Source organism: Balaenoptera borealis, assembly GCF_965194805.1.
Source record: "Balaenoptera borealis genome assembly, chromosome: 9".
In the NCBI taxonomy this organism is placed as follows: Eukaryota; Metazoa; Chordata; class Mammalia; order Artiodactyla; family Balaenopteridae; genus Balaenoptera; species Balaenoptera borealis.
In genome coordinates, this window is record NC_138873.1 from 28,633,221 (window position 1) to 28,659,682 (window position 26,462).

The 26,462-nt window shown below is 42.6% G+C and overlaps 1 protein-coding gene across 1 annotated transcript; it reads left to right on the forward strand.

Moving 5' to 3' along the window:
- Nucleotides 1-5,293: 5,293 nt before the first annotated feature.
- On the forward strand, nt 5,294-26,462 carry ALDH8A1 (aldehyde dehydrogenase 8 family member A1). The gene is made up of 7 exons (XM_082405723.1): nt 5,294-5,558; nt 8,740-8,887; nt 10,833-10,988; nt 12,589-12,738; nt 17,174-17,430; nt 19,283-19,444; nt 25,274-26,462. The coding sequence occupies exons 1-7, from the start codon at nt 5,409-5,411 to the stop codon at nt 25,724-25,726; spliced, it is 1,476 nt and encodes a 491-aa protein (XP_082261849.1). The 5' UTR covers nt 5,294-5,408; the 3' UTR covers nt 25,727-26,462.

The following is a 26,462-nucleotide window of genomic DNA, read 5'->3' on the forward strand; positions in this document are numbered from 1 at the left end:
AGAACATGTCTTTTCCAGAAGTCCTAGAAACATCTCACCATGGACTATAATTGAGTTTAATTTCTTTCCTTGGGGCATCCTTTAGATGTGATGTGAATATCACCCAAAGTGCATAGCTGAGAATTATGGAAGGGTTGGAAGGAAATTCAGGATGCTATGAAGAAGGGGAAATGGATTGGGGGTGGGGGGAGGGGGTGGGATGCAAAAACAAGAAACATCCACTCTGTGTAGCATACAAGGTCATGATAGCATTAAGAATTTTAAATACAAATTTAGCGTAAAACAAATAGCAGCAGTAGTAAAAATGAGTTTACTTCTTCCTTCCTAAATTGTGATAGAGTGATCTTTTTATTTACATTATGTTTACAATTGATTGTTGTTGAGGGGTGGTAATATTAAGAGAACCCACTGTGGGAGGTTGGGGTTAAGTGACAAGATGTCCGGCGAGCACGCCCAAGCTTGGGTTTGGTCTGAAATCCTCCCCCTGACACTTAACATACTAAATAGTACATCCATTTTGGGTCACTGTGCTTCAGGTACTTCTTGTCTCTGCTTCTTCCTATTTATGGTCACTCTGTTTCTTTACACAAGCGGCTTTGTCCTCTTACCGAGACTCTTCATGGGTCTCCACTGGATCAGTTGCCTCTATGGTAACCTGGCTTAAAAAAATTTCAGATCCATGTTTGGACTTGTTAGTGTTTTTCCACACGTTCGTTATTTATGACAATATTTGAATTTTAGAAACTCAAATATTGTTTTAGAAAACAATTTCTGGACATAGTTTTTTCTCTCCCATAAATACGCAGATCAGTAATAATATAACTATTGTTAAAATGTAATCATTCACTCTAGAAAATTTGGGAAATACAGAAAAGTAAAGAATAAAACTCACCCATGGTAATATTGCCTAAATATCAATATTATTGCTGCTAACATTTTGATGTATCTCTTTTCTGTCTCTAGGGCATATTTTTTTCTTGGAGTTGTGATCATTAGTCAAGCTCTTTTCATTTTATAATGTAATCAAGATTTTTTGATAGAAATATTAGTAGCTTTTTAAAAATGATGTAAAAATATAAAATTAGAAACGTAGATATATTGGAATTAGGATTATACAGCTAATTTTTTAAAAAGCTTCTAGATAAGAAGGCTCAATAAAAACTCCTGGGTCATTATTTTCCAACTTCCCTCTAAAATAGTCACAGAAATATGTAAATAGGAAAACATTCCTTCCTTCATCCCTAATGCGAGTCTGCCATATCCATGCACAGAGGGAGCTCTGGAGCGCTGGTCGTCATGGGGCCGACAGTTCAGCCAGGGGCCGTTCTCAGCACTACAAACTACAAATGAGAATTAACAGTGTGAAAGCATTCAGGAGGAATGCACCCTAAAGACAACATTAGATGGGGGGCTAGGTGAGGAGGGGGGACCATTAATACTGAAGTAAAATTGTAATACTTAGAGTCTCTTGAGTTAAACTAATTCAACCCGTAACCACAATCTCCTACCAATTCAGAATTAGTGGAGTGAGGGGGGCAGATTTTGCATTGGCAAAATCATCCAACAGGGCAGCTTTTAGCCTTCAAAGTAGCAACATCAAGATCCCACCAACAGTAAAAACCATTTTTTAGAACCCACCCACTCCCAGTAAGAAGAACCACATCAGTGAGAATCTTAACAGTGGGGCACAAGCCAGCAGAACCACACGTTGACATGAGGTATGGGTACAAGTGGCAAGATGAGGAGCCCAGCAGTAACCCTTGTTGAAGACACCTAAAGGCCTTCTTAGGTTTAGAATCTTGCCAGCGGAGCAAAAGTATAACGGATCAAGTAATTTACAACCTGGTTCTTTGAAAATGCCAAAGATATTCAAGATTTTTAAAAGGAAAAAAAATACGAACACACTAGCGGTGAGATGAACCATGTAACTCTATGTGATAATGATTAATTAGAACACTGTGGAACATTGCGTTCTGCTCCTGTGTACCTGCTCATTGCTATTTTCTCAGGGAACCCCTGGCCTCTGACTAGTTAAAGGAAAATGGGTTACTGTGTGCTTCAGTGGGACCTTGTCTCTCTCCTTGGTATATTTTCGTGGGTGCAATTTTATATTGACTTGTATGATTAATTAATGTTCTCTCCTTCCGCTGAAATGTAAGTCCCAAGAGGAAAGAGACCTTTTCTGTTTTGCTTCTGATTCTTTTTCAGCAATTGGTGTAGTCCTTCACACATGCAGTTGTTAAATGAGTGAAAGAATTAACACTGGTGGTGGCATTATGGAGGATTTTCATTTCTTTACATCTGTATTGTCAGAAAATTACAAGCTTTTATTTCTATTATAATGCTGTGTGTGAAGGGGCTGTTTTTTAAAGTGAAGGAAAGAGAAAACTTGTTAGAAGCAAACTTTAAAAGTGCTTCTGTCTGTCCTCTTGTCTGGTGAACCTCAGCTCTAATTTGGAGTCTTTCTTGAGCTGGCGTGACCCTCTGGATCCTGGAAGATTCAAATGTGCCTGCATTTCAGAAAGGGAACCAGCAATCAACTGGCTGCTAGGGATTCTCCTAGCTCTCAGGTGGCCTGTGAGATGGTGGGAGTAACTGACACATTAGTACTTTCCAATACTGGGCTTGGGTATATTTCTTTTTATTTAAAGATGGTTAAGAAATAAGAGGCTTGTGGCAAAATCGGTAGTACCTGAGCACATGCAGGCAAAAAGCTTACTTTCAGGTGTATTGCAGGAAACAAAAGTTTTCTTTCAATAACTGCTGCACGGTGTCTGTGAGATGTAAGGGGATATTGCTGAGCTGAGAAAAGAATCAGAACAGGTTAGAAGAGACTACATGGAAGCCTAAATCATAATAGCAAAATTTAAACATTCAGTGAAGCCTGTAAAATAGATAACAGTTGCAGAAGGGTTGATGTAGAGGTTGTCCTTGGAAACCACTCCTAGAATGCAGGTAGGTGAAAATGATGAACAGGAAGAACCCAAGATTGCACCATATTTTATGTAAAACATCACCAAGGAATTTCAACGAGATTAAGCCAATCTTGGAAACAAAATTCCCCCAAAAGTCATCTTCAAAGAAACAAAACATTAGCTTTAGTGTTTTCTGCAGCGCTAAATTCCAAAAGACAAAGGGACACAGGAGCTAAATATATAAAACTCAAAGTTAGAGGGACTGAAACTCACAAATTCATCACTCATATGACGTTATTTATAGGCGGGGTAAGAGTCTCAAAAGATGTCCTTCTGGGAGAGGGTGAAGGGATTGGGGAGGCAGGATTTAAAATGTCCAGATCATGAAGAGGTAGTTGAACACTTTAAGACTGGGGACATCATGGTAGAAAATTCTTTAGCAAACATATGTTGATGCCCATCATTTGTTGATGTCATCAGTCAAAGACCACCAGGACACAACCGTAGTCAAAATTATTTTTATTTTGATGCTTGTTGCAGCCAGAGAGACCGCCGTGGAGTCTAGGTGCTTCTCATAAGAAGGTGTGAAGAATTGAGCACATGTAGGTAATGAGGAGGGAGGGCTCAGGTGAGCAGGGGTTTCTTCTGGACTGGGCACTGTCAGAAAGTGGGAGTAATTCTGCAGTTGGGTATCAATTTTCATCTAGGGGGTAGGAGAAATGGAACGCAGTAAAGCAGCAGCAGTCATGCATATTGACCACAAGAGGGCGATGTTAAGTCATTTTCATGGTTTGCACGGTGCCTTTTGGTCTGTGCTCAGGTGTGACGACAGTATCTCACTTCATCAGGAACACAGAATAACCTTGTCTGATGTCAGAGATTTAGGAATTGTCAGTGTTCAGTAGGAGAACACCATGGCCCAGCTGTGAGTGCCAGGCCAGCTTTTAGCTTTCAGAAGATCCCTTTTCTCTCTCTCACATTGAAACCACTTAAATATGTATTAGTAAATTAATGGTGAAATAAATGAAAAAAATGTGGCAGCACTATTTACAATAGCCAAGACATGGAAACAACCTAAATGTCCATTGACAGATGAATGGATAAAGAAGATGTGGTACATATACACAATGGAATATTACTTAGCCACAAAAAGAATGAAATAATGCCATTTGCAGCAACAGGGATGGACCTAGAGATTATCATACTGAGTGAAGTAAGTCAGACAAAGACAAGTATCATATGATATCGCTTATATGTGGAATCTAAAAAAATGATACAAGTGAACTTATTTACAAAACAGAAACAGACTCACAAAGAAAACAAACTTATGGTAACCAAAGGGGAAGGGGAGAGGGATAAATTGGGAATTTGGATTAACAGATACACACTACTATATATAAAATAGATAAGCAACAAAGTCCTACTGTGTAGCACAGGGAACTCTATATCTTGTAATAACCTATAAGGGAAGAGAATCTGAAAAAGAGTGTGTATATATATATGTATCATTTTGCTGTACACCTGAAACTAACACAACATTGTAAATCAACTATACTTCAATTTTTAAAAAAACAAAACTTTTCCCGTCTTCTTTGTCTCTCACATTCCCTGATTAACTGTGACGCAGAGCATCCTTTCACACACTCATTAGCCCACTGTGTTCCCTTTGCTATGAGTTGCTTTTTCATATCCTTTGCTTACCTTTCTATGGGGTTGTTCATTTCTCTTACCAATTTGTAGAACTTCTTATATACATCATGGACATGAGTCCTGGGTGTGTTACATACATTGTATATAGTTTGGGCTGATACCGTCATCTTCATGGCACATCTGGGAAGATGTGGGCTGCGGTGGCAGCCCTAGTTTTAGGATGGACAGTTCAGCAACAAGGCAGCCAAGGCAGAGAGAAACTGGTGGGTGATGGAAAGAGAAAGTCTGCCTTCAGCCACCTCGGAGGGTGAGGGCAGTGATGCACTGAGGAAAAAGCACATGATTTGGAGACAAAAGGACCCTTACCAACTATGCAATTTTGGACAAATTCACCTCTCCGAGGACAAAAGAGGGGAAGTAATGACCTTTACTTTCTATAGGATTGTTGTGTGGAATAAATGAGTAAATTCATGTGAAGACCTGCCTCAGGGCCTGGCACTTAATCAATGTTCGAGCAGTGAATAGTTTATAGTGTGAATCCAATAAAATGATACACACAGATGCCTTTTGACCATTTTAAAGGGCCATGAACACATAAGCTGATGTTTCTTTAACATATTATTATCCATTTCTCACAACGTACTGGACAGCTGTGAAATATTTGGGAACTCTCTTCATTCGGAGTTTGGAGACTGAAAAACTCTCGGAGAACGTCAGGTCACCTCCCACTTGCACAGATTGGCAGATGGGGTCACTGGGGCTGGAAGTGAGGAGGAGACTAAGTCAGGAGTCGGGAGAGTGGGGGGATAGCCTCCCTGAGCAACGCCAAGGGGAAGGGCAGGCATGTCCTCTCCTATGGCTGGAACAAGGGCCCTTTTGATGCTGGAAAATTTCATAGATGGGAAATTTTTACCTTGTAGCTCATACCTAGATTCCTATGATCCCTCTACAGGGGAAGTGTACTGCCGAGTGCCAAACAGTGGAAAAGAAGAGGTGAGTATATTCACTCAGAGAAGACTGAAATCTACTTTGCCTGTTGGTGATTTATGGTAACTTAATTTTCTGGGAGCAAAGGGGATTGAGAAATGGTGTAGGATTGTTAAACATTAGCAGAAGAAAGATTTTTAGTTCTAGGAAGGTTTATTTTGTAATTGGGTATATATGATACACGGCACCAATCTCAGGTTACCATATGCAGAAACAAATAATCCAGGTAGCCTAACACAAAGCCACAACTCACAGACATTCCTTGATGGGTGCCTAGTAAAAAGCATTATTTGTAAGAATGATCAGTATTACTAAGTGATCCTTTTTCTCAACCAAGTGTTGCCTAAATTTGCCATTATATTCATGGATTTCCAAAAAAGGCATTACTTCACAAAAATTAACAAAATTTTAAAACCCAGGGATTTATTTTATATTATCCTGTAATAATTCTTCATGTCTTCAAAATATCTAGTAAAGTAAAACCAATCATTTGAATGATGAAATGCAGAATCAAATTCCTGCATATTTTTGAAGTTAAATTTAACACTACTTTTTCTTACTCAAAGTACTTAATGGCGCACACATTAAAACTTTTTTTCAGTGATGTAGAATTAATATTATTGAGGAGTTTTGTAAAATATTTGAGATATATTTGATTAGTTATTGCACTGAGAGTATAAATATATTTGGGGTGATAAATGTGGCTGATGAATGTATACTCATCTAAATGGATTTATGCTCAAATTAAATGGATTTTAATTTATTTTTTTAAGGCACAAAGAACTAGATTATTTAAAAGATAATTGTAGCCTTCATATGTAAATGAGTATTATATGCAAGGTTTTTTTAAAAAAAGAACTAAGCTATTCTTTCTCTACTGTTAAAATAATATTCTAAATCTGTCTTGCATTAAAAAAAAACCTTTAGACTTTTGGATTAAAGTTTGCAAATATTGGCTCATTTGTTGGTTAAACTGTAACCTGCAATTTTGTTTGCTTCAAATGACCTGGGATAGATGTGGGAGATCCAGCTTTTCCAGCCCTCCTTGTCTCAGAGTCCTTTCCAAAGTAAAGTTAAAATGGACAAGTATGCCAAATTCAGGTGAAATATTTTCTGCAGCTAATGAATGGCTCAGCCCTTGCAGAAGAGAGAATGAGGGATGGATACACCTGCTCGCAGAGGAATAGATATTTTGAATTTCCCAGCAATCCAGCTTGCAAACATTCCATCTGATACCATAAATGCCAGGTTTTTCTGGCTTGAAAGATATGGTTACCATGCAAGCCACATGCCCAATTTCCCCAAAAGTCACTCACAGAAAGTGCTGCCAGTCTGTCAACAGGACTCCCATTCATTCAGCGTTTGCTTTGTGCTGTGCATTCACTAAGCCATTGAACACAAATTGTCCCAAATCTGAGTCATAACCTATAAATAAGACTCTTATCATCATCCTTATTTTACAGATCACAGCATGCTTAGATTAGTGGTCACACACACACTCGCAGTAGCATTTGCACTGTAGCATTGGGGTCCGACTGCCTGGCTTCAGAGATCAGCTGCACCGCTTAATACCTATGTTCTTGACCTACAGCTGAACCTCCCTGCGCCTCAGTCTCCTCATCTATAAAATGGGGATGATAATAATACCTACTTCAGAGTGTTGTTCTGAAGATTAAACAGACTGATGTATGTAGAGCCCTTTGCATCTGGCATATAGTAAATGCTTTATAAGTATTATCTTTTGCTAATATTATTGTATGTAGTACATTATATGTGTTCTACATTAAATGGATGTAGGACATGTGACATAGGACAACTTAGAAAATATGACTGGACTTGAGTTTTCTGCTTTTCTAAAAGATCAGAGTTTTGCATCGACAACTGTAGGAAGATTAGATTTGACGTTGACTGCTGTAGGTAGGAACCCTCCTCTTGTTGACTGGCAGCAGGGCGTCAACCATCAACTTTCCAGACATTTGTAATTAAAATGAGACTCCTTTTATACCTATTTTAGCTCAGCTGAAAGCGACTTTGTTCACATAAAGAAAACGAGAAGGCATGTAGATCCAATTTGGGGTGATAGGGCAGTTGAATTGTCAGATCAGGTAATACAAGAAAGATGCCGGAAGCCTGTGGAAAAAGATTCTGAGACTGAGCCTGGGTCCAGTGGTGGAAGAAAGCTGTGAGTGATTATAAGTGTCATGCATGTGAGACAGGAGAAGGGAGAGACACAGCCTCTGGATTTGGCATCTCTGGAAAAGACATTGCTTAGACGTTTGCCTAAGAGAGGAGAAAGACAGCAGAAGCCCTGATAATTCATTCTGCCTCCATGAACTGGCTTTGCTGATACCTTCCTATACATTGTTTCCTTTTGGATTTAGCTCTAAAACCAGGTCCCCAAGCTATCTGTTCAACCCCAGATGCCCTCTTCTCCAACAGAGGACCTTTCCATTGGGCGGAGCCAGGCAGGGGACTGGACTGTGGTTATGCCATGGCAGGCCAGCCGTGGTCTTGGGAGCCACAGAGATCTGGGTTTGCATCCTGATTCTGCCACTTATTAGCTGTGTGACCTCTGGCAAATTACTTGAGCTCTCTGTGTTTCAGTTTCCTTATCTGTAAAACAGGCTTAGCAATACTCATGTTACAGAATTTTAAAAGGGATTTAATGAAATAATTTGTGTAAAGCATTTAGCACATTCCGTTATATATAAAAATTAGTCAATAAATAAATAATATGATCAGTCATTCCAAGTGAAAATGACAGTCCGGGATGTGATTTCAAAGAAACTTTTAGACTTTATCAAGTATGTCAAAAAGAGTTTAGAGATTCCATACATGAAGAGTTTAGAGATTCCATACATCTTAATTAAGTTTCCTTTCTCATATGATATTCAGAAATTTTCTGTATTTTGAAATTATTGAAAACGTATACCTGCTACTCAAATAGATTCTCTTATCGCCACATTCTGGATACCTTGGTCAAAATGGAGCATTTTTCTTTTTTGGGGGTGCCCCGGCTTTGCTGGTCATATAAATACCACTTTGTGGGCGACTCAGTACTGGGAGTGTCGAATACTTGAAATTAGGCAGAAAAAACGTTAGGCATGTACGGACCTGTGGATTCTGGATTCATCCAACCCTCGGCAGCAACAGTCTAAGGCGACCCTCTTCCATTTGCTCCTCCGAGATCGAAGCCGCGGTGGAGGCCGCCAGAGCAGCTTTTCCGGGCTGGTCTTCCCGGAGCCCCCAGGAGCGCTCGCAGGTGCTGCAGCGGCTGGCGGATTTGCTGGAACAGTCTCTGGAGGAGCTGGCCCAGGCTGAATCCAGGGACCAAGGTGAGAGGCACCTGTGCCGGCCTCTTCCCTCTTTCCCATGCTCGCTCTCTCTAGCGGAGCCGGGGAAGTGCACACACTATCTTCCTGGTGGTTCACATGCTCATTCCAGGTTGTCAGTTGATCTCCTGCCTCTTAACCGTGTGGATGGAACTCAGGACACTTTCTTCATGTTACCCCCACCCAGCCCCTTGGACCCATCACCTAGCCCACCCACGTGCTTCTCACGGCAGTGGTAGAGGATGGAAAGCCAAACCAGCCAAGGCCTCCGAAGGCCGAGGCTTGCAACTGGCCCGCTTCTGCTTCATTCTGATGGCCAAAGCAAGTCAAGGCCCAACGCAAGTTCAAGAGGCAGGGAAATAAATACACTGTATATTTGGTGGAGGGAACTGCAAAGATGTATGGCAAAGGGCATGGATATGGGGAGAGAGGAAGAATGAGGGCTGAGGGTGCAACCCTCCACTAGTTCTAAGTAGAGAGTTTCAAAGCAAATTTGTTTTTTTGTTTCTTTTCTTTTCACTACGTGATTCATTTATTATTTTTTAAATTTTAATTGTTTATTTATTTATTTATTTTTGGCTGCGTTGTGTCTTCATTGCTGTGCGCGGGCTTTCTCTAGTTGCGGCGAGCGGGGGCTACTCTTCGTTGCGGTGCGCGGGCTTCTCATTGCGGTGGCTTCTCTTGGTTGCAGAGCACGGGCTCTAGGCTCACGGGCTTCAGTGGTTGTGGCATGATATTTATTTTTCAATTGAAGTATAGTTGATTTACAATATGTTAGTTTCAAGTGTACAGCACAGTGATTCAGATATATATATATAGATATATACATACACATATACATATACATGTGACAGCTCTTCAAATTATCTTATATATGTATGTATGTATGTATATATACATATATATGTTCTTTTTCAGATTCTTATTCCTTATAGGTTATTACAAGATATTGAATATAGTTCCTGTGCTACACAGTAGGTCCTTGTTGGTTATCTATTTTATATATAGTAGTGTGTATATGTTAATCCCAACCTCCTAATTTATCCCTCCCCCTCCTTTCCCCTTTGGTAAACATAAGTTTGTTTTTTAAAAGCAAAGATGACTTGAAGAGCAGTCACACAGTTTTTTAGAAAGATTTCCGATATGTTGGTCACTGTTCCACTCCCAACACAATTTCCCAATTTTTTAAACTGCTTCCCAGAAGTCAGGGTAATGGAGTAAATGTCTGTAAATCTTTGTAATGATAAAGATCTTAGAAAAGGCCAAGATCTTTTTAGTTTATATGCGGGCTGTAAAGCAGCCTAAAGTTAAGAAGCAGCCTGACTCCAAACCCTTAAGAAGAAAATGCTTCCTGACACTGCAGAGTCTCCCTGTATCACTAAAGATAACTAAGGAACAATCCATGTAAGCATATATCTGGGATGTGCATGCGGCACATGATGGGTGAGCAAGGGCCACACAGCATCCTGTGCCAGGTTTCCATCAGTGGTTCTGCCATGTGTCCATCTTAGTGACTCCACTGTGTGTTGAGGGAACAGTTAATGTCATCACGTGCTTTTTTGGTGATGTGCAAATACAGCTGTCTTAACACCCATTATTCCAACCCCTCTGTAGCATGTCCAAAGCTTGGTGATTTTGAATTGAAAGAGCTGGTGTGGGTGAAGTGATAGCATCTGGTGAATTCCTGATGATAGCTATGAATTGTTCAGTCCACAAAACAAGATTATTTGACTCAACTCTAACCCCCTCTGCTTCATCTTATAACCTCACATCTAATTGTTTCATAGTTTTATCAAACTATGATCAACGCTCTCTGTAACCAAGGAATGCGCATCCCAGACTGGAAGAAACAGAGGCTACTTCAGTGTGAGCTAGGATACGTGTGTGGTATTGCCTCCTCCCAGTCCGAGGTGAAGAACACTGACGGTGCCTTGTTGACTTCTTATAGGGAAAACCCTAACCCTGGCGAGAACCATGGACATTCCCCGGTCTGTACAGAACTTCCGGTTCTTCGCTTCCTCCATCCTGCACCACACGTCCGAGTGCACACATATGGACCACCTGGGCTGTCTCCACTACACGGTGCGGACCCCCGTGGGCATCGGTAGGTGCTGCAGTGAAAACCTGGACCACAGCTGCACGTAGAGTTGCTCAGTCAGCCCTGTAGAATTGATCTAAAGGAATAGACTTTAAAAAAAGGAAAGTAGAAATTTCTTCTACTTTATCTGAAATTTAATTGCCCTTAAAAATCCAATTCTAGTTTATTTCCTTTGTGTCAAATTCCTTAGTTATTCCTGGAACATTGTTCTGGAGGAATCACAGAAAAAAAGAATGATACTGATTATAAATTCACAATCCAGGACTTTTTGTCACTTGTAATTAAAAAAAAAAAAATTATTTCCAGAGAGCGTTGTGGTTAAGATCATAGATTTTAGGTTATGTGTGGGGTAAATGATTTAACTTTTGTGTGCTTCAGTATCCTGAGATGGAAACTGGGAGGATGGTTTAATTTTATCTTTATATATCTTTATGTGAATTATGTAAATTAGTAAGTGTAGAGCACTTAGAACAGTGCCAGGTACATGGTAAATAAGCCTTGACTGCATTATCTACTTCCCTCTTTCATTTCTCTGCTTCTTGCCCTTTAGAGGACATATAAATAGCTGCAATAACTAAAAATGTCCACTAGATGTCACTGTTTCCTCTGAGAAAAAAACAACCACCGTCCATATTTTACTAGTTATATTTTATGATAGAATAAAAGAAGGTAAGTTAAAGGGGAAGAAAATGGAACATTTTACCTGAGGCCTTCAGAAATGGTATTTTCAAGGCATTATAAAAGCTCAAACCTCCTCCTAAGAAGTATGCTAGTACATTATGCTTCAAAAATATTATCCCCTAAAGAGCAGATTTTTCAGTGGGAAATTTAATAATGTAAACTATGTTCACTTTCATAGCTCAGGATTGAGGGCAGAGTATAAAATAAGGTGAATCCATTTACTTATTCATAATGTAGGTTTTATTTTTACACGTTTTATGGTCAGAAGCCTAGGTGGTTTCAGAGTGTTACATGGAGAACCACTGTAGATGTTGGTTCTGTTACTTACCCAGCAAACCTATCTGGTCAGGGTACAGATGAGAACCTAGAAAGATTTTTTTTTTTTTTATTAAAAAATACTCTGGGTTAGCTAAAATGGATTTCACAGTCTCAGAACCTATTGCTCTTATTTTACAAAAAATTCTGAACAGCTTGAGATTTTCTGTCTCAATCCACAAGAGATTAGAAACAGAGATGGAGAAATTTAGAAGAAATAGTAGCTGGCCTGTTTGATAATGAGGAGGGAGAAGTTTAAACAGTGCAGAGATCAGTCTACAAATCTCAAAACTGATCACATTCTGAGAATGTTTAGGGAAAGGTGGCAGTCTTTTAGCCCCAGAACTTATATTGCTGTTGTTCATAAATATAATTGTAAGTCATCAAGAAAAGAGTAAACTGTACTACTGATTATAGTTTTAAAAGGTACAGCTGCTTGTAATACAGTTTAGAATTAGTTCCCTGAAGTTGGCTACAAAAGTTTGGGATTTTGGAAGAGTAAGCTGAAGTTTGGTGTAGCATGAAGGAGTTTTCATTCCTAAAGCCTGTCTGGCCCATCTGCTTTGAGGGGCATGTCATTGCTGGCAATGCTTCTGTTATCCTCTGTTAGCTGGTCTGATCAGTCCCTGGAATCTGCCCCTCTACTTGCTGACCTGGAAGATGGCTCCAGCGATCGCTGCTGGCAACACTGTGATAGCCAAGCCCAGCGAGCTGACTTCTGTGACTGCGTGGATGATGTGCAAACTTCTGCAGAAAGCAGGTAACCGGGAGATGGGGTTTAAGGGGGGGCACGCGGTTGGCTTTGGAGATGTATGTTTTGTAGGCTTCAGCCACCATAGGGTCACTGACATTTGAAAAGTTATTTTGGATAGAAATCTGCTCAGCACCGAAACAGATCCCAGGGACATCTCTGATTTTTTGTTTCCCTGATTCTCTTCTGAGAAATCCCCTTCGTCCACGGGGTTCGTGCCCACTGCTTCCTTTATTCATCCCGCAGGACAGCTCCTTCCTGCAGGGGCTCCACGGGCAGTCCCCTGAGCACAGGATAGCAGTACAGCAAACGGCTTAAAGAGCTTGATCAACTCAGACACCAGCCTGCCCCAGACAGTGTCTCCAATAGTCAGTTTAAATCCTACGTTTGAACCACAAGTGGATTTTGATGAAAAGAAGAATATTGCTAGGTACCTCTCTGGTTTGCACAGCTATAGAATGCCTAAGAGAAACAGCCCATGTTCAAGAGAATTGAATAGACACCCCTCAGTTTTCCCTGCATTTGGAACCACTGCTGAGATGCCGATTCACTATGGTTCCTTGTCCTCCTTCTGCTGATGGTTTGAAACGTGGAGGGTGTGTTCCCGGTTTCGCCTGGAGTGTTCAGCCGACACCGCACCAGGGTTGGAAGGTCGCAGGCAGGAGGCTCTAGCTTGTAACCCACAGGAAGCCCCTCACTGTTAGGCCCTCAGCTCATGTCTCTGCCCAGCCTGGGTGGGAATGATGGGCAGGTGGCGGGGAACAGGCTCTGTCAGCCTCTGCTGTGCTCGCTTCCTTCAAGCCCACAGAGGAGGTGTTGCTGGGCTCACTTAGATCCATAGAAGGGGTGGTTGGTAAGAGCCTGTCTCTCTCCTGGATGCCTTTTCTCTCAAAGCAAAAACATACACATTGGCTTCCAGGAAAGTTGAGCCAGTTCCTACCCCAGGGTTTAGATGACAGGTTAGATTGTGCCCGTTTAGGGAAGAGCATTGGGCCTCATGACCCTAGTTTAGCTGCCCATTTCCCTTGTATCCTATGGAGGAATGAGGCCACCCAGCCTAGACCTTTGGGATGATGTCGATGGCTGCCCTAGGCCTCTGGAAGGTGCATGATATGGACATCCCTACCTCCCTCCTGTCCCAGAACGTGCCATCCCTCCCTTACAAAAGAGACCGCATTCTATCCCTTTCTTTGCAAAATTGAATCTCTAGTATCTGCAAAGGTCCAAGGTGTTTTTCTTCCCTGCCTCTTGACTGCCGGTTCCCTGGTGTGAGATAGAAGTGGGGCCTCCGCTCTCCTTTCATCCTGTGTTGGATACACAGGGAGCTGGGGAGGGTGCCACAGAGCCGTGTTCCAGAGACCACTCACTCCTAAAATCAGCTACATCTTTTTTATTTTAATTAATTAATTATTTATTTTTGGCTGTGTTGGGTCTTCGTTTCTGTGCGAGGGCTTTCTCTAGTTGCGGCAAGCGGGGGCCACTCTTCATCGTGGTGCGCGGGCCTCTCACTATCACGGCCTCTCTTGTTGCGGAGCACAGGCTCCAGACGCGCAGGCTCAGTAGTTGTGGCTCATGGGCCCAGTTGCTCCGCGGCATGTGGGAGCTTCCCAGACCAGGGCTCGAACCCGTGTCCCCTGCATTAGCAGGCAGATTCTCAACCACTGCGCCACCAGGGAAGCCCCTCAGCTACATCTTGATCTATGGTGATTTCTCTTTTCTAATCACCCTCTTCTTTCATATAGCCCAGAACCTGGTCTGCATGAGAGTTTTATGTTTCCATTTATTTACCCAGCATTGCTCTTATTCTTGTGAATGAATAAACCTATTGTACCAAAACAGTCCTTCCCTCCCTCCCATCCCCGCTCCCTCCCTGGGCTGGCTTTGCCAAACTTTCCTCCTCCAACAAACACTGAGAGTATGATGGTCCAGTTGCCCCTGACATGAGCCCTCAGTTTCTCCACTGGGATTGGGAGGGAGTGTGAATTACATCACTTAATTCTGCTTTAGAGCACTCTAAGAGAAGCTTGCAATAGTGTAAGAAAAGAAAGCTAAAACGACCTGCTAAGTCATTCTGAGTATTTCGACAGCTAGCTCCTCTAGTCTGGGGCATTCAAACAGACTTGGTAAATGAACTTCCTTCGAAATAAAATCATCGAATATTTATATAGGTACACCATGAATACCTCTTTGGGAGCCCTAAAATATTTGGTTTTTTCCCTTGGGGGCACCAAACGTTTGCTCTCATTCCTGAAGTGTCCACTGATGGCAGATTTCTGGCCCTTCCTATTAATTTTGGTTCTGCTCTATTTAAGCTTAAAATTTTCCTCGTCGTGACCCAGGCACATCCTGGCACTGGAGGGGCTTCCTTCCCTTTGCTGTCTCTTAGCCACCTACTCTGAGTTTTACTGAATTGTTATTTGCCAATTAAACTGCCTTCTTTCTCTTATAAACAGAATCTTTTAAGGGTAGAAGGCAGATTTATCTAGAAAAATTTCATTAGTGTCTGGATCAAATGGCAAAATGGTTCTGAGAAATACTGGCCAGTAGATAGCTCTTAACTTATTAACATCGGAGCTCAAGGAAACGTAATCAATCAATGTATTAATACGACGTACCTCACAGAGCTGTTGGGAGATCTAAAGGGTGTAGCCCACTTACAGCAATGACCAACCCACAGGAAGTACCCAATAAATGTGAGCGTTTACTGGTACTCTTTAAATGTTTTATTTTTATTTTTTATTCTCATAAAAATTATTTTAATAGCATACATATGTAGCATTATATCTTCTTTTTCATTAACTTATTTATTCATTTATTTATTAATAGATCTTTATGGGAGTATAATTGCTTCACAACACTGCATTAGCTTCTGTTGTACACCAAAGTGAATCAGCCATATGCATACATGTGTCCCCATATGCCCTCCCTCTTGAGCCTCCCTCCCACCCTCCCTATCCCACACCTCTAGGTCATCGCAAAGCACTGAGATGATCTCTCTGTGCTATGCTGCTGCTTCCCACTAGCTATCTATTTTACATTTGGTAGTGTATGTATGTCGATGCTACCCTCACTTTGCCCCAGCTTTCCCCTCCCACCCCGTGTCCTCAAGTCCATTCTCTATGTCTACATCTTTATTCCTGCCCTGCAACTAGGTTCATCAGTACCTTTTTTTTTTTTTTTTTAGATTCCATATATATGCGTTAACATACAGTATTTGTTTTTCTCTTTCTGACTTACTTCACTCTGTATGACAGACTCTAGGTCCATCCACCTCACTACAAATAACTCAGTTTCATTTCTGTTTATGGCTGAGTAATATTCCATTGTATATATGTACCACATCTTCTTTATCCATTCATCTGTTGATAGACACTTAGGTTGCTTCCATGTCCTGGCTATTGTAAATAGAGCTGCAATGAACAATGTGGTACATGACTCTTTTAGAATTATGGTTTTCTCAGGGTATATGCCCAGTAGTAGGATTGCTGGGTCACATGGTAGTTCTATTTTTAGTTTTTTAAGGAACCTCCGTACTGTTCTCCATAGTGGCTGTATCAATTTACATTCCCACCAACAGTGCAGGAGGGTTCCCTTTTCACCACACCCTTTCCAGCATTTATTGTTTCCAGATTTTTTGATAATGGCTATCATTAATTTATTTTAAATGTGATGCGTTAAAAAAATTTTTTTTAATGGGTATTCATTCTATATGGCAAAGTAGGCCATGGCACAGTGGATACAATGAAAGGCAAAACACAGACCCCCATGTCTGCCCTTAGCTGGAGAACCTTCTAGTGGTCGATATGTAATGAACAGGAAAATCCATAAAACACATAAATGAATACATGCAGATATGGAGCAGTAGAGTTTTGTGATAGAAAAGATTGGGGCACCTACTTGGGGGTGTTCTTGGTCAGTCAGTCTTAGAGGGTGATGGTGCATCCATATCATGGGGAGCCGGACCTTCAACTCAAGACTCACCTTCCTGGGGGAGCCCTCCGTCACTCCCCTGGGCCGAGGTAGTCAGTCTCTTCTCTGGCTTCTTTAGTGCATGAATGCCCCGTCTTCTTCACATTTGCCCACTGAACTGTGAGTCGCGGATGCCAGCTTGGAGCAGGGCTCTTCTCCCTCCTGGGGCCCGACCTGCCTGAGGATGTATTTGTATCTTCAGCCCCTGAGGCCCAGTCAATACTATGGAATGAAATATATAGAATGTTCAACGCTGCATTTTTCTAGGACAAAGCCCCCGGAGAAATCCCACCCGGGGTATAGCATAGGCACAGGTGATGCTCTAGTCCTTGTTTTGCTATTGAACCAGAGACAGCCGTTAACATTCCCTCCCAACCCCATTCACGCCGTTGAACTTTGAAGGAGAATCTCCATGTAACCTGAAGTCCTCGACATACTGAGAGAATCACTGAAACCGATACTGCTTCCCATCCAGGTGTTCCACCAGGTGTGGTAAATATTGTGTTTGGAGTGGGGCCCAGGGTAGGCGAGGCCCTGGTGTCCCACCCGGAGGTGCCCCTCATCTCCTTCACTGGGAGCCAGCCCACGGCCCAGCGGATCACACAGCTGAGTGCTCCCCACTGCAAGAAGCTCTCGCTGGAGCTGGGGGGCAAGAATCCTGCCATCGTCTTTGAAGATGCCAACCTGGAAGAGTGTGTCCCCACGACAGTCAGGTCCAGCTTTGCCAACCAGGTATGTCCTCTGGGTTTTTTCTTCCCCTTTGTTTATTTGCTTGTTTTTAACTCAGTAGCCCTGTCAAGCTGGATCCGTTGCATCACAGTGCAAAACTGGGGTGAGTAAGTCAATCCAGGACTATTTCAGTGCAAGGAGAATGGTTACATTGTGTTACTCCATTGACTATCTGTTCAATCATAATGTCACTCAGAAGCCTTGTGGCGTCTCCTGTGCAGCAAACTCCTCTTCTTGAGTTACACGGCTTTTATCGGGTGATGACTTCTTTTTTGCTTCTCCAAGCTTCCCCATTCCTTTATTTATAGTTTTCCCAGTCTTTTCCTGCTGTCCAGGTGTCCTAGCTCCTGGAAACCTTATTATCCCTCCCCAAAGCATCCCAAATGCATTCTCACACTTAGAAATAAATACCTGAACCAGTCTCAAGCAAGTTTCTTAACTTAACGTCATGGAGGAGCCTTGGGCAACTTTGTTTCTCCTGATTGTTGAATGGGTTGTTGTGAAGATGAAATATCAATGTGAGGAAAATATTTATTTATGCATATATGTACAATCATACATACACAATACTGACAAGTCCAGAATGTGGTTTGTAAACTATTAGATGTTATGTTCAAATGATGATAAGGATGATTTTTCACTCAGAAATCTGTTAGCGCCTCTCCCTGGAACACTCAGTACCTCTACTTGGATGTCCAGTAGCATCTGAAACTTAACCTGTGCAGAGCAGAACTCTTGATTCCCCTCCCTCTCCTTTCCCTGCGGTACCTCTGCTCTCCCCGCCTTGTGTTTGCCTCTCCAGGGAAGAGACTACCATCCACTCTGAGACTCAGGCCCCAAATCTGGGACTCATCCTTGTTCTTACTTTCTCTTTTCCTTATACCTCACTAATCCACCAACAGGTCCTGTTAGTTCTATCTTTAAAATCTATCCGGAATCCTATCACTTCTCCAGAGCATCTATGCCAGTTTCCTTACACTTTTGGGGTCCCATGCCCCTTTAAGAATTTGTTAACCTCAGTGGACTCCTATCACTTTTCTCATCTCCATTGATCCTGCCTGGTCCAAGCTACCTCCACTTATCTGAATGTCTGAAAAGCTCTCTTAACATTCCCCTGTTCCCACTCTCATTCTCTCCAATTCTATTCTCCACACAGCTGCCAGAATGATCATTTTAAAATGTAAGTCCGATCCCATCGTCTTGCTGCTTAAAGCCTTCCATGGTCCTTTCATGATACTGCAGATAAAATGCAAGCTCTCTGTGAGTCTATGAGCCTTTAAGACCCTGTGTGATGTTGCCTCGCTCCTCACCTCCTGCCTTCGTCTTCTACATCCCTCTGACCCCTGTCCCTGCCTCCATCCCCACCCTCAGCCCCACTCACCTTCCTGCCTTTCCTCACACACTCCAAGCTCATTCCTGTGGCAGGTCCTTTACATTTACTGCTGAGAATTCTCTTCCTTCAGATCTTCATCCATCCAGCTCCTTCACGTCAATCAAGGGTCAGTTCAAATATACCCTGTTCACCAGTGCCTTCCAGGACTCCCTTTAATAAAAGGGAGTAAAAGCTGCACCCCCCCCCCATTATTTTCTATTCTCATTCTCTGCTTAGTTTTCTTGTATTGTTTTGGTCACAACCTGAAGTTATATTGTTCATTGAGCTGTACTTGTGCTATTGCCTGTCTTCCCCATAAGACAGTGCATTCCACATGGTGAAACTTCATCTTGTTTACCACTGTCTCCCATTGTACAGACCAGTGCCTGATACGTGACAGGTGTTCAGAAGTGCAGGGTGATCTATCCATGAAGGAGTGGGCCCTCCTGTTTTGTCATTGTCCTCATGTGTCATTCTTGGCAGGGTGAAATTTGCCTCTGCACCAGCAGGATCTTTGTCCAGAAGAGCATCTATAGTGAATTTTTAAAGAGGTTTGTAGAAGCTACCAGAATGTGGAAAGTTGGCATTCCCTCTGACCCATCAGCCGACATGGGAGCTCTGATCAGTAAAGCTCATTTGGAGAAAGTAAGTAAATCCTTGTGTATAAGTTACAGAAAGAGTTCTTATTTTGAGAGGAGCTCAGCGCGAGGCATAACACCATCTGTGCTTTGAAATACTGTTGATTACTACCCTATTTTTTAATAATTATGATCTGTGGGAAATTGTCTCTGGATACAGAGTCTGAAAATGTTAGAGATGAATACACAAATGTAGTCCAGGTTAAAGCAGCATCTACATGAAATAAATGAACTTGAGAAGTCAGTAAAGAGATGCCACCAGTAGAGTGAGGAAGGCAAATTGCAGAGAATAAAGGTCAGGTGATGGGAATGATGTGGGCTGAGAGTGGCAGGGATTTCCACCAGTAGATGTTCCCAGTCAGTCCCCAGGCAGTAAGGTTCTGCCTCTGGCTTACAGCAAACGGGAGTCCAGAAGTACGAATCCAATCCAAATGATGCGGCCCTTCGTTGGTGGGGTGACTTGTTGGGGGTACCTCCGTGGGAGAAGCCATTGATGTTCTCTGGATGGCTTATGGAATTTTGGTCTTCAAGGTCATTTTAATTCATTACCTGATGGGACTCCCAAAATAAGTCATAGAATTTCAGAGCTAAAAAGACCTCATTTTCAGCTGTAGTAACTCAGGCCAACCAAGGGTAATGGTAATACACCCCTATCAGTTAACCAGTGAGGGACAGAACCTTTACTTAAGTTTGAAGAACTCTCTGACCCTGCACAGATTTGGTAGACTTACTACGCTTTAACTTTTACCTTCGCTATAGTGTGGAGCACAGATGCCCGTAGGTGGGAAGGTGTAGTCTCAGTCTTGCTGGTCTCTTCTTATTTGTTTTCTCAGTAAAATGGGAAGCAGGGTGAGGAGGGGAGATGGTGTCGAAGGTTTCAAGAAGGAGGAAAAGGTGTGAGATAGTCTTGCAGGAGATCAGGAGAGAGAATGGGCTTCGAAGTGACCGTGTTGTCGCCGGGGCAGCTCCAAGGGCTCACCTGGAGCTGTGATCATTTATGATCACATTAAATAAATATGTGGTCATTTATTTAAAGTGAGACCGGCCAGCATGACTGTGTTTTCCTCCAGTCAAATTCACCTACAAGACTGCAGGCACATGGGCAGCCATCCCCAGAGTGCCTGTGGTGGACCCACAGTTGTGGATGTTCCCACCCTCGTGGAGTGAGGCATCACCAGGTGCAAGAGGCTCCCTTGTCCTCCCTTATCTGGCTGTTCTAGACACATGTGTGCTACATGCCCACACATGCAAATAAGTGGTGAAAAATAACCTCCTGCATGTTCCCGAATGCTTTCTGTGGCACAGAAATTAACTTCCCAGAAGCATCTTCCAGTAGACTCAGGCCATGGTGTCATCTAAGGTCCCCTTTGCAATTCACCATTCACCTGAGACTCAAAGTTCTCTTTATCAACTCAGCAGAGAAACTGTTCTTCCATCGTGGGCACTGTTATAATAACTATTTAAGTTCCCCAATGAGGGGAGGTGTATCAGTGAAACAAATCAAAGTATTTGACTTTCCTGTAGTAGTTGAAAGATTTGTAGCCCCCTGTCTTTTGTGTGTGAGAGAAACTGTCTCACACACACTGTCTTTTGTGTGTGAGAGAAACTGGTGCCATTCACTGACTCCTATTGGTGGTTAGGGCTTTTCTCTGTTGTACTCTGAGTATTTATCCCTTTTTCCCCACATAGTGAACTTGGGTCAAATACAGGCTCACCAGGTTTCAATGTATTGTAACGCCTGTGGGCTTTAATACAATATTTGTGATGCTCAGCGTATCCCTGCTGGCCCAAAGGGGCCCTCTCTTTAGCCTGCCCCCCCAATGCCCTCCTGAGCTCCAGCGCAGGCCCTCCCCGAAGCATTTCTGCTCTCTGACAGCAAGCAGCCTCAGGCCATGTGAGTTGTTCTGCCCCACACGGGCAACAGGACCTCTGTCTACTGAGCCCTGGTTCCTTTCAGTGGAGAATGGTAATCAAGGTCCTATGGGTGCCCCTTAGATGATGCCCCATGATAACGAGACAGCCAAGAGGATGTGACTTAAAGCCCGGTTGTGCTGAGCTCATACGCTGCCCTTTTAAGAAGTCCATCTCGGAAAGATGGTAGTTCATCACAGAAAGCTCCACGGTTCTATTGCTTCTAAGGGGGAAGATTTTGCACAGTGTTAAAAATAGTTTTTCATTGTTACAAACTTAAAAATAGTGTTTATCATAAGCCATTTATTTTTATTTTTTAAGGAAGAACAATAAAGATGGTATTTCCATTATCCCACCACACATAGAGCTTCGGGTAGCTGTGGGGTTTCCCTTGGGTTGTGGTCCTATAGGTAGATCCCTCCTCTCAGCTCTGCTCACAGTCCCCGCCCCCTCCCCAGTATAGAGTCTCAGAACCATCCTGCTGTGGCTCAGAGGGTCCCTGGACACCTGCCATCCTTACTACTCCGCCCAGAACACATGTGTCTGGATGCAAGGAGTCACAGCTTTACCCTCTGGGTCTCTCACCAGGTGGGCCCCTGATGGGGGGCTTTCAGCTCAGGTCTTGTGAGGAAGCCCTAGGTGTCTCTGCCCTTTGAGAGGGAGCCAATGGAAGCAGCTTGGGAAGTGTATGTGTGTCTTTTTCAGGCTGTGACTCTTTTCAGTTCAGTGTGCCAAACCGTGATCTGGGATCAAGGCGGCAGCAGGCACACTCCACTGGCAGTGGTCTTTCCTCGCTTTTCGCCAGGAAGCTTTGGGGTCTGCGAGCCAAGGAAGGGCCGGCTGCCATCTTTGCATTCCACCCCTCCTCTTCTGCAGTAGATCTCTGTCTGTCTTCTCCAAATCACATTAAGGGACTTCCCTGGCGGTCCAGTGGTTAAGACTCCGTGCTTCCACCGCAGGGGGCACGGGTTTGATCCCTGGTCACCTGGTTGGGAACTAAGATCCTGCATGCCGTGCACAGCCAAAAATAAATGAATGAATGAATAAATAAATAAATCAAATTAGCCACGGGATCTTTGTTTCCATCCTGTGGGATTGCAGTGACAGAAGAATCCAGCTAGAGGCTGTGACAGTTGTTTTGTAATGGCCAAGGGCTCCTAAGTGCAAGTGTGACTTCGTAGGTTCCCAGGACGGCAGCAGGGACCCACAGGAAATGGCAGGTGATTCTATCCTCAGGGAATGCAGAAAAATCTCCCTTGCCTATTTCACAGGGTTGCTTTTTGTTTTCATTTTTGTTTTTCTTTTGACTCTCCAGAATCCTTCTCTGCTTGACTGTCTGGAGAATCTGGCTCTAGGCCAGCATTCCAAAGATGCAAATAACCAGAGGGAGAGAATCCTTGAGTGTTGACAGTGAGGCGGGGGGAAGCACAGAGGAAGTTCACGGGTATATCCCCCAATAAGGCCAGGCTTCAGGTCTAACTAAGGTCCACTCTTGCGGTTTCCCGTCCTCCTCTGTCAGTTAACCCCGCACCCTGACATACACAGTGGGGAACATCCCTGAAGTCTCTTAGCTCGTGAGTGTCAGATCGTGCATTATATCATCATCATCATCACCATCACCAGCTACATCAACACAAATGACAGCAGCTGACTTTCAAAAGACTTACTATGTGTCAGGTATCACACTAAGTATTTTACATATATTATTTTATTTAGTCCTCTCAAGAACCCTATGAATAGGTGGCACAGTCAATCCCATTTTTCCAGTGAGGAAATTGAGGCATAGAGCTTTTTTTTTTTTTAATTTATTTTTGGCTGCATTGGGTCTTCGTTACTGCGTGTGGGCTTTTCTCTAGTTGTGGCTAGTGGGAGCTACTCTTCGTTGCGGTGTGCGGGCTTCTCATTGCGGTGGCTTCTCTTTGTTGCGGAGCATGGGCTCTAGGCGTGCGGGCTTCAGTAGTTGTGGCACATGGGCTCGGTAGCTGTGGCTCGCGGGCTCTAGAGCGCAGGCTCAGTAGTTGTGGCGTGCGGGCTTAGTTGCTCTGCGGCATGTGGGATCTTCCCAGACCAGGACTCGAAGCCGTGTCCCCTGCACTGGCAGATGGATTCTTAACCACTGTGCCACCAGGGAAGTCCAGGCGTAGAGTAATTAAAATCCCTCAGCTGGTAAGTGGAGGAACTGGGATTTGAGCACTGCTGTGCTCCCGAGCCCACTCTTCTAACCTCTATGCTTTGATTTTATGGCCAAAACTATTCAATATTAAGTGCTAACTACTCTCTGCTCTCTCCTCTCAAGAAAAGGTTTTATAAGAATATTTCATTGCATTTTATAGCACATTAACAGTTACAAAGTGGTTTTCTGGGCTGCAAGTGTAGATATCATTGTGTCATCCAGTGATACTTTCTCTAGAAAAGAAATTCAGTTTAGTGTGTAATTTATATGTTAAATAATTTGATAAGTTCACAATTTGAAAACTGACACTTCTGGTATTTTATTATCCCAAGAGCTTCAAAGAGAGAATCATGTAATTTTGTTTAGACATAATCATCTAAAACCAGAGCGCTCCTTGCACGGTTTGAACCACTGATAAAAGTTCTGGCTCTGCATCCAGCAGGGGCCTCTGGAGACTCACGTGCACTCGCCTTGTTCACACAGGATGCTGCCTCTGGCATCTTTTAATTAATGTGACAGTGTTGCTTCAAAAGAGCAAGAGAGTTGGGGAAGGAAAAGTCCAGATCTATTGTGGACTCTACCCACAAACTCAACGAGAGCTTTTCTGGGAAAGCTTTGAGATCATTGTTCATGTTGGGGAGGAGGAATAGTGGAGAATATAAAGCTCTACCAAATGCTCTATTTTTCAAATGTCTTTGACTTCATGGCTTATTAAGTGTTCTATAAACTGAAGCAAAATTAATAATGAGACAACATTATCTTTTTATTTTTACATGGCAAACATATAGCTCTACAATGAATATAGTTCCACCATGGAGTACTAATCTGATACTGGGGCAGGATGCTCAGATAGATAAATGATAATCCGTAGGATTCCAAAATATCATTCCAAACTTTACCCTGCCTTTGATGTACTATTTGACTGTTGTTTTAGACTTTTAATTTTGGGGATTACTTTTCTACTTCTCCTATGCTTATAACGCCCCTCAAGGGTAGAAGAGTGTATCATTGTGACTTCAACAACATTTTCAAATATAAGTAGATATACCATTATTATAATGAGTCATTTCTATAACCAATATTAAAAACCATCTGTCATTATCTCCGAGTCACTGGGTCAACTTATTACATAATTTATTTCCCATTATTGTGAGCTTTACTCTATTACCTAGATATATTTTCACAATATAATCAGTGCTGAGATGAGACATTAGAAATTATTTGTTCTGGAAGCTCAGCTATTGAAGGGCACCCTGGCCTTTAATTAAGTCTTATACACCATTCAACTTCCCATTTTCTGCAATGGACATAGTCTCCCCAAAAGTGAGAAAATATTAGTCTGTGTGTTTAACTACTGAATATACCTGAGTGTGAGTTCTAGCTTTACTGTTTATTATCCGTTTGAACCCTCTACCCTTTCTGAGGCTCAACTATATAATCAGCAAATAGGGGATAATAATACGCAGTTAATAGTTTTGAGAGAATTATGTGAGAATGTGAGAAAAGCATTTATCTGCATGCCTAGCACTTAGACATTAAATAAAAAACTCTCCTCCTCTTACCTATGAGGGCTGAATGCCCAGATAATAGTTAGAGCACTTCTGCACTCAGGCTTACTTAGCAGCTGAGTGAAAATATAATCAACGTTAGATTTTGGGGGGGAATGACCTTATACATCTTGATGCTTCAAAAATATTGAATTTTCTCTGCTTTGTGTGAAGACAAACGATAAGTTGTTTTTTACCTCTCCAGGTCAGAAGTTACATCAAGAAAGCTCGCATGGAAGGGGCCCAAATTCTGTGTGGTGAGGGAGTGGATAAGTTAAACCTCCCCCCCAGGAATCAAGCAGGGTACTTCATGCTTCCCACGGTGATAACAGACATTAAGGACGAGTCCTGCTGCATGAAGGAAGAGATATTTGGTCCAGTGACGTGTGTCGTCCCCTTTGATAGTGAAGAGGAAGTGATTCAAAGAGCCAACAGCGTTAAATATGGACTGGCCGCCACGGTGTGGTCAGGCAACGTGGGGCGTGTCCACCGGGTGGCCAAGAAGTTACAGTCAGGCTTGGTCTGGACCAACTGCTGGCTCATCAGAGAGCTGAACCTGCCTTTCGGGGGGATGAAGAGTTCTGGGGTGGGTAGAGAAGGAGCCAAGGACTCTTATGAATTCTTCACTGAAATCAAAACCATCACCATTAAACACTGACCTTGGCCAATGGAGAAGCTGTTACGATTGATGCCTGGCTGCGGAGAATCAGTCGTCCAGTGTGGTGAACGGAATTCCTGGCATAAATTTCAGCCATATCTTGACTCAGCAGAAGGTTATCTCTATAGCTTATCCTCTGTACTTAGTATTTTTACCCTCTGGTGAAGAGATGCTGTCTCTTTTCAATGAAGAGTTGAAGAATAGGAAGGCACAAAAAGGAAGCCAGACAACGATCAGGCTCCTCTTAACTTGTGTCTTCACAGTATGTTTTCATCATTTTGATAAAATTCTTGGAAATTCACAGATAACCAGATTTATTTTTTTCAATTGCAAGTATATGGTAAAAAAAAAAAAAAAATCTACAAAGCCAAGAGAAACAAATCACCATAATTTCTACCTTTGGGGAGATTGTAGGGATTGTCTCCCCATCCATCAGACACGGGCATGGCTCACTGGTAATTGACTGTACCTCATTATGCAAGGGGGCCGTGAATGTTGATGATGTACTTTACATGGGGTTTGTCAGAGCAGGCATATAAGGTAGGTCTCACTAAATATATCTGTATAAGGACAAAGAAGAATAAAATAACTACTACTTTTGGAGGAAACTTAGAACAAGGAGAGTTTGATCCATTCCTACTATGGAGTCTAATCAATTCCAATTCTTAGTGTATGTATCTCAGGAGACTTAAAATTTACTAATCCTAAAGGAAGCAATAAATGTTAAGCAATTTTA

Coding starts and splice junctions, on each gene's coding strand:
- ALDH8A1 (XM_082405723.1), top strand. CDS start 5,409: ATGTCCTCTCCTATGGCTGGAACAAGGGCCCTTTTGATGCTGGAAAAT. Junction 8,888..10,832: donor GGCTGAATCCAGGGACCAAG/GTGAGAGGCACC, acceptor GACTTCTTATAG/GGAAAACCCTAACCCTGGCG. Junction 12,739..17,173: donor CAAACTTCTGCAGAAAGCAG/GTAACCGGGAGA, acceptor CTTCCCATCCAG/GTGTTCCACCAGGTGTGGTA.